This window comes from Ziziphus jujuba, chromosome 9, assembly GCF_031755915.1.
Source record: "Ziziphus jujuba cultivar Dongzao chromosome 9, ASM3175591v1".
In the NCBI taxonomy this organism is placed as follows: domain Eukaryota; kingdom Viridiplantae; phylum Streptophyta; class Magnoliopsida; order Rosales; family Rhamnaceae; genus Ziziphus; species Ziziphus jujuba.
Window position 1 is genome coordinate 1080871 of NC_083387.1, and position 12878 is coordinate 1093748.

A 12878-nucleotide genomic window follows, 5' to 3' on the forward strand; every position below is an offset into this window, starting at 1 on the left:
TAATGTGGAATTTTTTTTTAAAAAAAAAAAAGAAAAAAAGAAAAGAGGAAATTTTAGGACTTCATGGAACATATTTCCTCTCTCGGTCGTTGTATTTTTACTTCATGCACAATATTCAAGGCTTTATTGTGATTGATAGTCAAGTTTAGTTTATTAATACATGACAGTGTGGTGAAGTGCCACGATTTAAAGGAAGGGTCCATAAATAAAGTTTCAGTTAAACATTTTGACGTTATGAATTGGAGAATATTATGTTAACATACTTTTGAATGTTTGAATTGGAGACACAAAAGATAATGAACATTAACATTGTTCTTCCAAATTTAAAGATCGATACTGGAATTTCTATATATGTCACATTATTCACTTACAATTCTCCTTATCCACCATTAATATATACAATGCAAATTTTGACAAAGGGTAAAAATACGTGTTTAAAATTAATCTACGGTTCATCTTTAATTAATTTTTTGTTAGTGGCTGTCAAAACAAAACAACTTAATGTATAATGCCATATTGAATATGAAACTGAAACCAGATCAGATCATTCTTCGTTTTAACGGAAAAGCATGTATATATTTATAATATTACTTACTCACCAAAGTAGTGGATTTGCTGGTTTTATTCGAGTCTTGATTCCCCAAGACCTCCTAACTCTTCCATTAATTAGTATCTAATCTGCTCAGACCTTTGGCTGTTGCTTTCATTTTCCTTTTTCTTTTTTTTTTTTAATCTATATGATTTTTTTTTACAGAAATTGTTTTTTATTTACTTATTTTAGATTGGAAGTAGAAAAAATCGAACTTAATAATATATATATATATATATACATATTATATTAGAAATAGAAGAATTTGAACTCCAATTGTTATTTAAAAAAGCAATCATTGTTACTATTAAATTGTTCCCGTAAGGATAATTATTTACCAGTGTTAAGCGAAGAAAATGAGTGGAATATTGTAATATTTTTATTTATTTTTTTGAAAAGAGGAATATTGTAATTTTTTATTTTTTTATTTATTTTTTACAGAGGAATATTGAAATTGATAGCCCTTATTTTCAATAAAAAGATAGCACTTATTTTAGAATAAAGGACTGATCGACCAATTGACTTGGAGCTTGTTAGTGAGGGTCGTGCACTGCAATTGATGCCAAACTTGAACTTGTTGGTAGCCTTAATTAATTCTCATCTACTGGGACATAACATTTAAATTAGATGGTGGAATTAGCTTTCTGGCAAAGTAGTGCTAAAGAAAACAAGAAATAAAAGTGCAGGGATTGGATATATACGTGTCGAAAGGAAAGAATAATTCGTCCTGCTCCTTGTGTGCCTTTTTTCCTTCTAGACTTCTAAGTCCCCCTTTTAAGGAGTAGTGAGAAGGCATATAAAATTCACAAGGAATCATTATTCGATGGGACTTTCTTTGACTAAAACTTTCTGAATTTTAATTGACACGAAATGATCCTGCGCATCGTACATTATTCGTTTCTTTAGAAAGTAGAAGGAAATTCATGAGAGTTTTATTATTGTTTCTTTAAAATTGCTACCAATGTTAAACCTGGTCTTATGTTCAATCACTTCGAATTTTTGTTACCAAATGTTTTAATTGGTCAGATATTTATGAGGAACAAATTGTATTTTCGTAAAATGTAAGTTTTGAACATAACACTAATTGCACGGAGTGCTTTTGGTCACAATTATCTACGCGAAAACTTTTAGGCAAGAAATTATTAATCACTAATACAATCACAGTCACAGTCACAGTCACCGTCATTTTAGCGACCAATATTTTTACTCACGAAATCTGAGTGTGATTAAATACAATAAAAACATTAGAAAGAACATAGAAAAGAGAATTCTCAAAAATACGTCAGAAATTGTACTTATAATTGCACCAATCAAAACATTGCAATTTACAAAAGCTTCTCATATAAGGTGGCTTACTAAACTAACAAGGATGTCAAGGAGGATTTAACTAACTCTCTGTTTTCTATAACAAATACAAATGCTGACTAAGCCAACTAACCGACAAAAGCTAGCAAAACCCACGTAAGAGCTGATGTCACTAATATGATCGTTATACCTGAGTTATTTGCTTGATAATTCCTTGTCAATTTTGATTCTTTGCTAACAGTTTTAAATATTAAACAATAATATTCTTTGCAGATGGGTTAACTCAGAGCAATCGGTGTTTGAGTATTTGTTTAAGTGATGCAATTAGCTTAAATGATTGCGTCATTTGAAGTTGCATTGAACCGATAAGAGAAATTTTGCAAATATTAGATGTTGAATTGAATTAATAAGAGAAATTTTGAAAATAAATAAGAAATGTTTTGAAAATAACTATCCTTTCAGAGACTTTTTTTTTTTTTTTTTTTTTGGCTTTTTTGCAGAGATATTTTGGTTGCTCAAACTTAGCGGAAGTCAAAAGTGATCATACATACAGTATGCATAAAAAATATTATTCAAAGTTCGTATAGATGTTTCCAAATTCACGCATATAAATTAGGCTAAAATTGAAGATTATGGTAGAATACACACAAGTCAATAATCGGATATTGTAATTTGTCAACCTTTCTCTTTAACCAACCATCCTTATCCCTTTGATTAATTAGTTTGTTTTCAATGAGATTCATAAGTGATAATGAAAAAAATTTCCAATTGTGGTGACTATGCTTTTTTCAACATGTTCTGAACATTTTTCATCGGTGTCTCTGCATTTGCATCTTCTTTGATCCCTCACTCCCTTCTTTGACGCATGCACTAAGATTCTCACAACTTGGTCTACCTCACCTAAGACAAATATAATTGTACCTTTATAAGAATATTGAACTTGTTATTTATTTATTGATATATATATATATATATATTTGAGAGATTGAACTTTAATTAGTTGCAGAGATTGGATTTCTAGAATAACCTCGGTCTCAAAAAAAACAAAAGGACACATCCAAATCCTAAAAAATTTATTATTTATTCCAGTCTTTTGTTTTTGTCCTGACCATATAAAATCCATAGTCAAATACCATTGGTTATAGGGGCTACGGAAACTATGGACCAATGTGGTGACCCTTTGGTGCGTATTGCTTAGCCAAATAGATTAATATAGAGATACAATTGGAGGTTAGTGGTCGGTTACAAGTTTATTATCATTCTCACCCAACCCCTTGTACTCTCAAGCCCACATCAGAATCACATGGTGCAAAATCTAGCTAGTACAACCTTGAAATTACACAAATAAAAATACAATTAATGAAGTTATATGCCTTGCAATAAAAAAAAGAAAAAAAAGAGAAGCTAATTGGAATAGAAAGAGAAAATCAAATAAAAAACAGCATGTTTAGAATATTATTATAAATAAAATGAGACTAATTGATGGGGAGAGTAAGGAAAACGTATAAGTTGTGGTAGAAATGAAGTTATGTGCGTGTATGGGAGAGAGATAGAGAGAGAGAGAGAGAGAGAGAACACACAGTTCCAAAAGTCAAAGGGTCAAACTCTGTGCCAAGATGTGTATGAACTATGAAGCACTTTGTTTATAATAATATATAGTGTTTTAAATCAGTATTATAATATAAAAACAAGGTGTGTGGAATATTGAGTAATATTTTGGAATAAAAAAATAAGTTGTTCCGCGTTCAATCGCTCGCTCATACAGAAACCACTTTTGTCCTTTTAAAAGGATGGTATGAGTCAGTCAAAACCCATCCTAAGCTATCTCACTATATATAATACCATCTCATCTAATCTATTCCTTAAGCTAATCTTCAAAAGGAACACGCTAAGCTAGCAATCCCATTCCACAATTCCTCTGCAACGACCTTGGTCGTCGGCTTATATATACATATATATACATAGCAAAATTTGTGTGTTAGAGAAAGGCCATAGTAGTAATAGCAGAAGCGCAGTTGATCATCAATATTTGAGGAATATTGATTAGAAACAATGGATGTTCATCATCATCATCATCATGCTTCCATGGAGGGCTTTGGGTCAGGAACTCAACCTAGTTCTGGTGAAGAAGATATTATGGACTTGAGGAAAGGTCCTTGGACCGTTGAGGAGGACTCTCTGCTCATCAACTACGTTTCCACCCACGGCGAAGGCCGCTGGAACTCCCTCGCTCGCCATGCAGGTCACTTCACTTGCCTCACCTTTAATTCTTCATCTTCATCTTCTTCTTTCTTATATTAATTTGTAAATAGCTAGAAACAACTTGATTGTTCTCTTAATTTACCGACCCCATGGTAATTTATTGTTATTTGATTCTGTTTCTTCAAAGTATGGATTTTTTTTGTTTTTTCAACAACTAAATTAATAATATATTGCAGGCCTAAAGCGAACCGGTAAAAGCTGCAGATTGAGATGGTTAAACTACTTGCGTCCCAGTGTTCGGAGAGGAAACATCACCCTCCAAGAGCAGCTTTTGATTCTTGAACTCCATTCTCGATGGGGCAACCGGTATATATTATTTATATATTCATATATAAATTCATATTGATGATATAGTAATATAATATAATTATTGGAGAAGTAATTGTTTAAATGAATCAATTCAAAAAGTTGAAAGTAATCTAATCTAGTTTTGAAAATGGAAATTATGAAGGTGGTCCAAGATAGCCCAATATCTGCCGGGTAGGACAGACAATGAGATAAAGAACTATTGGAGAACCAGAGTCCAAAAGCAAGCCAAGCAACTCAAGTGTGACGTCAACAGCAAACAATTCCAAGACGCCATGCGTTACGTTTGGATACCCCGTTTGATCGAACGGATCCAGGCCTCCTCCACATCCGAGTCATCCTCTTCCACGGCTACTGGTCAACAACCCACTTCCACCTCCACTACCTCCACCAAACACCACCACCACTCCTGCCCTCCTGACAATATTTCTGCCTCTTCCTCCGACACTTCGGACCTCCAAGCTGTCTCCTCCTCTGTTTCGGACCTCACCGACTCCCAAGACCTCCCACCCGACCCAGCTCACACTGCACACAACCAATACCAATACCAAAATTTGGACATGCAGGTAAACCAACAGAGCAACTCTTGGGTAGGCGATTCATTGGACAATTTGTGGAACGAAGACGATATATGGTTCTTCCAGCAGCACCTCTGCCATGATGATTTCTAATAAATAAATAAATAATATTAATAATTATTATTATTATTATAACTATAGTAATCTTTCATTTCTTTATTAGGAATTTGCTTACGTGACGCATTTTTAGATTCCGATCCAGGAGGACATTTATAATTGTACTACTACCATAGCCTACTGCTCCAATTAATCTTGCAGTTTACAATCAATTTGATGACTTCGTTGCACAGAAAAAAACAATACACTTTTGTTTGCTTCCCTTTTTTTGAACCCAATTTATTACTATTGTCTTTATTTTTTATATTTATTCTCTCTCTCTCTCTCTCTCTCTCTCTCTCTCTCTCTCTGTGTATATATATATATATATATATTTTTTTTTTTGTTTACTTCAAAAAAAGGCCATCGATCGCTTTTATTGAAGATTGATTGCTGGCGAGTCATGTAACCATCTCCTCTGTCCCCTCGGAATTGCAATCAGTCAGGATGGACATTTGGCTTTTCTTGTACGTAATCATGTACAGGATAGAATAGGGTAGAGGTGGAATTGAATTGATGAAAAATTCCAATATTTATATTTCTTAGGCTAAAAAACAAGAAAAGTAAACAGGACGGAATATGTTTTTCGGGGAAAAAAAAATGTTTATTTTGTCAGTAAAATTGATATTTTTTTCAAAAAAATATTAATTTTTATTCCGGTTATAACATGCATCATAAAATATTCTTTTATATATATATAAATAAAATTATAATATAAATGGCTGTATATGAATCATAAATATTGATAATAATTTTTAAAAAAATTATTTAAAAAATATACAAAAAAAAGTATTAACAAAATCATATTTAATGTCTATGTATACGAACTGTTTGTATCATAGCCTTATATAGATTATAAAATTGGTTTTTATTTTTATTTTTATTGATCCAAATGAATTAAATTATTATATGTAACAACAAATGGTAATAAGGGTGGGGTCGTTTCGATTGAAGAGAATGTAAAACGTGATGGACTCCTTAACTGAAGGGAGATAATTAATATTATATATATATATATATATGAAGGGTAGCCAAGCTCCCTTAACTGCAGCACTAACGGCCGCAACCCTTGAAGCTGCTATTCTTCGTCTTCCCTCTCCATCTTCATTTTGGTCTTAGGAGCAAATGATACGGTCAACTCACATAATTAAACGAAGCAGAATTGTCCAAACCTAATAAAACGGGTCTCCGTCCATTATTTATTTACATTTGAATTTTTTCTAATTGATATAATATTTTTATTGGTAATTTTCTAATTAATATAATATATATGTGTGTGTGTGGTTAGTGACCCATGTACTAATATATTTGAATAAGGTATTTGACAAACCATCCCAATTCTTAATTTTTTTCATTTAACCATTATACAACGCTTATCCATATGTAAACAATTAGTCAAATTTGTGGTGAAATAAATTGTTAGTAAAATTAATCAGTTAAAAAGAAGTATCTCATTCAGATTAAAATAGCTGTACACTTTTTTTTTTTTGGGGTAATATAGAATTAAGAAACAAGTCCTTATATATATATATATATATATTAATTTTGATAAATAAAGGATTTATTGAAAGGGGAGGGATGCCTATCTACAGCCGTTCATGAATATATACTGACTAATAACCTTTTTGTCAGTTATTTTCTATCTTAATTATAAAATTCAAATAAAATAATCCTCTGTACTCTGTCTCATCAAGTCTCAATGATGAGGCTTTTACGCCGTACACCCAGAACAAGAGCTAGAAAGTGTGAATAGGTGCCCAATAAATGGAATAGAAAAGTAGGCTGGTTTTAATTTGGTCCAGTAGAACACGATCTATAAGAGGAGGGGTACGCAAGAATGACACAGAGAGAGAGAGAGAGAGAGAGAGAGAGAGAGAGAGAGAGGGCGTCTCTGCTCTGCTCTGACTCTTTAGACGTTGTATACTAATTATTCCATTGAATTGAATTGGTTATTTTCCTGACCGTAGTAGCTGAAACCGAGTTGAAAGTATTGGAAAAGGAGGGCCCTTAATTCTATCTCCAATGTCAACACACTCATGATTGCGCCTACCATGACTTTCTCCATGGAAAAAGTCTTAAGAATCAAAATTCGGTATCTGAACAAGTCCTAGTCCTAGGCCTGGGCCCAATTTTTGTCCTATTCCTCCATATCTGTTTCTGTGAGAAACCCAAAGACAAGAGATGTCTGGCTTTGAGTTCCTTCCAACAAATAATAGGAATGCCCAAAAATAATCTTGTCTTGGGTGGATGCAGATGCATGGGCTTGTATATATAAATTAAGAAGCATCCCAATTGGGTTTTAGTTCATGTCCAACAAACCAAATAGTCGCCCCATTGCTTGTTCTGTTGTATGAAATTTTGTGAACAGATTTTAATCATTTATATCATGTGTTTGTTTGTGTTGGAATGGTATTTAATTCATGCGTTGAGAATGGAGATGGAAGAAAATAAATCAAGTGTTGCCCCACATCACATGATGTAGGATTCTAGATGAAGCCTTGCGATGGCCATGGATGACATGATATATTATCCAACAGCAGCATTAGCAAGGATTCATCACGAATAGAGAAAATGGAATACAGCTATGCTTTCCTCCACTATCAATTACCCAATTACTATTTTACTAACGCTCCACAGTTTGGGGTCCCAATTCCCACCCATTATGGGCATTTTGCTTCCTAAAACACCCCTTGGCTAGGCTAGTAGTATATGGAAGCATTACGTAATCATGATCCACTACATTTCCATAACTACTACTTCACCAGAGTCTGCCAGAGTCTGCCCTTATATATGGAGTTGTGTACTGGAGGTCATATCCATCGATTAATGCTACTTTCGTAAAATGTATGTACAACGAATGTCATTGTGATATAGTCTCCAATATACACATTATAAAGCTTTATATATATATATATATATATGCATATGCGCTCATTAGAATTTTAGCTAGAATTAATTTAGTATATATATGCTTTTGGTACTAGTAGTTAGTGCGCTAATGGATTCCAAAATCCATACACAATTGATCATTCTCTTCCTTGTTCTTTTGTCTGAAACTGTAATCTTGAAATCCCACTCATGGAGTAGTTTGGAGAGATCTGACTCAGACTTCAACAATTGGGTATCATGGAACGTCCGAAATTATCAGAAGAAAACCGCATTGGAAGCAGAAATGACAATGGCCAAATTAGGAAACCGACCTTCAGGAAAGTTGAAGAAGATTGATGTGAGGCTGAGGAAGGCTGAGCTGAACAAGATGAGTATAAGTGTGAGACAAGATGGGAGTGGTGATTTTGCAAATATCACGGACGCTCTCATTAGTATTCTACCACGAAACAATAGGAGAGTCACATTGATGATCGGACCAGGTGTTTACAGGTAATTTTATATTGTATAGTGTAAACTATCATACTATGTATGCTTATTTTGTATTCATTAGTAAAGTTTATTATTATTATTATTATTATTATTATTTGGCTGATTAATGCATATGTACATAGCTAGATAAATTAGTTTGACTGTTTGAGATGGAGATATCATACTAACAATGTGAGGAGGGGAGTCTTAGGGAAAAGATTTTGATCCCTAGAACTCTGCCTTTTGTTACATTGTTAGGTACCAATGCCAGCGACCCGCCGACCATCACTGGGAACGACACAGCCTCAGGGTCTGGTAAAGATGGTAGGCCATTGAGGACGTTTCAGAGTGCAACTGTTGCCATCGAAGCTGATTATTTCATTGCCGTCAATGTCAAATTTGAGGTAATTATTGATCACTAGATTAATAATGTATATAAAAAGAAAGTTAAGTTTGTTGCCAATGTTCATCAACACAAAATTCAATTTGTACAAATTCCAAGGACGTTTCACAAGGACATATATATATATATATATTCATATGATAATTAAGGCAGACAAAGATTCCATTTGCTACGAGAAACATTCCAAAACTACAAACAAACTCCCACTCTGTCGCAGTTTCAAAATCAAATATTAACATATTCACGGGTTGCTTAGACAGATCGGTCCATATATGGAAAATGAAAAAATGTTAATTGAAATTCAAAAACACCACGTTACTTAATTGAAATTGAAAAACACTACCAGCTAATAGCATTTAAAATTTAAGATTTAAAATATAAGTGTGGCCTTCAATATGACCAGAAAAAGCTGACAGTTATCATTAATTAAACTGATGTACTTAATTAGATTATATATACTCTTATGAATTTTGTTGAAGGAAAATGAAATATTAATTGACCGCAAAAAAAAGTAATATATAAATGAATAATATAATATAATATAATATGCAGAACACAGCTCCACATACGGTTGGAAGACGCGGAGAACAAGCTGCGGCAATTCGCATATCAGGGACGAAGGCAGCGTTTTATAACTGCAGTTTCTATGGAGCTCAAGATACGCTTTATGATCACAAGGGCCTTCACTATTTCAATAACTGCTTCATCCAAGGCTCCGTGGACTTCATTTTCGGCTATGGCATGTCCCTTTACGAAGTCAGTTCGTGTTCCAATCTGCTCTGTTTCTTACAATTTGGCCCAATTTATATACAGAAATAAACAATCCTGGCCCATATATTATTATAATAAAGAATTAAACTTTAATTGACTAATATACGTATATATATATATATATATGATTATGTGTTTGATGGATCAGAATTGCTACTTGAATTCAATGGCGAAGAAGGTGGCTTCCCTCACAGCACAAAAGAGGACAAATTCAACAATGGCAAGTGGGTTTTCGTTTAAAGATTGTGTTGTGAGAGGACGTGGGCAAGTTTATCTTGGAAGAGCATGGGGAGACTATTCCAGGGTTGTCTTTTCTTACTCATTCATGGATAACATTGTTCTACCCCAAGGCTGGAGCGATTGGGGTGACCAAAATCGCCATCTGTAAGTTTATCTTAATCATCTTTAATTATTTTCATTAATATATTTGAAAAAAAAAAAAAAAGGGCCAATGCATGGAAAATGATATGGATTTTGATTGTTGACGAATTTCAATTTGTGTTAATAATATAGGAAAGTGTATTATGGAGAATACAAGTGCGGTGGTCCAGGAGCCAACTTAAGCGGAAGAGTTCCATGGGCTCGAGCGCTGACGGACGAAGAGGCCAAACCCTTTATTGGGACTTACTACATTGATGGTGATTCTTGGCTCATTACCCCTTCAAAATTAATTAACCATTAAGCTGTCTAAGCCTTGCTCTATCAATTACGTCTGTAATTTTCCCAGATTTATTCAATATTTTAATCCAAATTTCTAATTTACCCACCTACCACATACACACACACACACACACACACACACACACACACACACACACATATATATATATATATATGTATGCATAAATATGCATGATTTAATAGTTAAATGAAAAGAAATATGTAAGTAATTACATGCGAAAACAATCATAAACTTAACTGATTACATATATTATATAATATAATAGTGCTAAATTAAAGAAACCGGTATTAAATATTAAAAGTGGTATATGCCTAACGATTCATTCATTACAAAAGCAGAGACAATAGAAAAAATTGAAATTTGAAACCAAATGATATATAGCAAGTCTTAACAGTTCTCTTATCAGGATATTATAAAATTTTGATACGAACTCTTTTGTAACCTATTAAATATACTGAAAGAATACATAGCTATACATTTAAAAGTATATATATACTGAAAGAATACATAGCTATATATTTAAAAGTATATATTATTGAAGGATACTTGTGAGTTCGTAAAAAAATATTAATCAAACCGTTCTAATGAGAGTTGAATTGTATATACATAATTATGATAAATGATCCAACAAAATAGTAATAGTATGATGGTAGTGGCCAAGATGTGTGATCTAATTAGGCCAAGTAGAGCGACATTCATATATTTTCCAGATATGAAAATCCTCCACCTGCCTCACAATACCATAAACATGCTCAGTGTCACCGGAGCCTACTCCATCCCCACCATTATAATCACTGCTCTCATTGGACCCCTTTCCTTTCCTCTCACTCTCTAAAACGTCATCGTTTTGGAATCGGATTAGAGCTTCCAACATCAATAATAGAGAGGCCATATATGTGCTTGAAGGTTTGGAGATGGAATGAATCAGATTTCACTGCTTATCTTATTCATTCCCATCCCAATTCCAATAATATATGTATATATAATCAATATATCCAAGAGTACTAGGCTTTCTTTCCACTTTTTGTTTCACCCAATAACTTTTTTGTTTTTCTTAAGATGTACACTCAATTAAGTGATGTTACAAACATACCCTCTTCAGTTTTCTTGCACCACTAATATAGCTAGCGAAGAAAATATTCGAAATTTGGATTTAATTGAGTTTAATTTCTTTGTTAATTAATTTCTTTCTGGAGTTTGAAAACGGTTTCGTGATTAGATTGAATTTGAAAACTATCAACGGGGGCATAATGGGGATATAGAGAGAAGGATTATTAGCTGGCTTGTGTGAGGGTTTGGCCATCAACATTTGCACAGGTTTGTCAATAAGCGCTGAACCAACCAACCCTTTGAGAAAAAGAGAGAATAAAACATGAAGAATTAAAGGAAAAAAATAAATGAAAGAAACAAAAAAAAAGTTCCAAACGGTGAATTGTACATATACAGGATGAATGCATAAAGTCCATGATTGACATTTGACATCCAACATTGTCAGAGTGCAAATAAATTTCAGAAAAGTAAATAAAAATTCTCATGTGAGTGGGTACAGTTGATTATCCTGAAAAGATGTGAATATTCTATCACATTTGTGCTTATGTTGATAAATTGATATCACCATGAGAGTCACATCAAATAGACATTTTGGGATTTCACCAAAACGATGCAGGTTCAGGAAAACCTACCTAAACAAGAAAGTATTTTGAAATATAGCCTAAAGCTGCCATGGCTTGGGTTTTCGTTTAATTTTTTATGATCAACATTATCGTTTTCAATACCTAACACTAATTAATTCAAAAAGGCTAATGAACAAGTAAGCACCTCTGATTCATAGAACAACCGTGACTTGGTTTTCTGCCGTAGTTGGTGAGATTAAAAATAACCCACCAATCTTCCATCTAGGCCAAAATGCCTCCTCAAATATCTATTTTAACTAATAAATTATTAAAAAAAAATTAGAAAAAGAAAAGAGTGGGTGTTTTTCATATGTATATATAATTGCACCTGATGTTGCTTAAAAATTGTTTGTAAGTTAGTGGGATGTGTAAACTGCCTGCTAATAATGCCCATAACTAGCCATCTATCAATTTATATGTAAATATCGTATCTAAACATATATATATATATATATATATAATATATCAGCGTCAAGTGGACCTCCAAACTGTGAACAAAACTAGGCAAACGATGGCGACCAGCAACCAGTTAATTAGCAGATGAACTTCATCTTGTAATGGCTGAGTCGTTGGTACCATGTAGTTTTCCTAGGTATACCTAATCAAATCGATGACCATGATGCCAACACGTGAGCTCTATTAGAACATTTTGATTGAGTTGACACAAGCCTTACTATTTGCTTGGACAAGTTTATTTACAACATATATATATATCACCACTGATCCAATCATTTTGGCAAGAGAATGACTCGTCCGAATTTTAGACTTTATTATATGCTGTTCTTTTTCTTTTCTTTTTTTTTTTTTTTGGGGGGGGGGGGGGAGAGGGGGGAATGAGATAGTTCTAATTTACTAT

The 12878-nt window shown here is 33.2% G+C and overlaps 2 protein-coding genes across 2 annotated transcripts; both read left to right on the plus strand.

The window, feature by feature from the left end:
* The first annotated feature begins 3596 nt into the window (after window positions 1-3596).
* LOC107426114 (transcription factor MYB78) lies at window positions 3597-5407 on the plus strand. The gene is made up of 3 exons (XM_016036214.4): window positions 3597-4136; window positions 4333-4462; window positions 4608-5407. Exons 1-3 carry the CDS (start codon window positions 3947-3949, stop codon window positions 5131-5133), a joined length of 846 nt encoding a protein of 281 aa, XP_015891700.3. The 5' UTR covers window positions 3597-3946; the 3' UTR covers window positions 5134-5407.
* Window positions 5408-7993: 2586 nt separating this feature from the next.
* Window positions 7994-10418, plus strand: LOC107426082 (probable pectinesterase 53). The gene is made up of 5 exons (XM_016036183.4): window positions 7994-8514; window positions 8705-8897; window positions 9449-9652; window positions 9816-10051; window positions 10181-10418. Exons 1-5 carry the CDS (start codon window positions 8105-8107, stop codon window positions 10347-10349), a joined length of 1212 nt encoding a protein of 403 aa, XP_015891669.3. The 5' UTR covers window positions 7994-8104; the 3' UTR covers window positions 10350-10418.
* The last annotated feature ends 2460 nt before the right edge of the window (window positions 10419-12878 follow it).

Bases quoted from the DNA above. Each gene is read 5' to 3' on its own strand.
- LOC107426082 (XM_016036183.4), top strand. From the start codon at position 8,105: ATGCTTTTGGTACTAGTAGTTAGTGCGCTAATGGATTCCAAAATCCAT. The intron at 8,898-9,448 runs GTAATTATTGAT...TATAATATGCAG, and splicing joins CCGTCAATGTCAAATTTGAG to AACACAGCTCCACATACGGT. The intron at 9,653-9,815 runs GTCAGTTCGTGT...TTGATGGATCAG, and splicing joins ATGGCATGTCCCTTTACGAA to AATTGCTACTTGAATTCAAT.
- LOC107426114 (XM_016036214.4), top strand. From the start codon at position 3,947: ATGGATGTTCATCATCATCATCATCATGCTTCCATGGAGGGCTTTGGG. The intron at 4,137-4,332 runs GTCACTTCACTT...AATATATTGCAG, and splicing joins CTCCCTCGCTCGCCATGCAG to GCCTAAAGCGAACCGGTAAA. The intron at 4,463-4,607 runs GTATATATTATT...GAAATTATGAAG, and splicing joins CATTCTCGATGGGGCAACCG to GTGGTCCAAGATAGCCCAAT.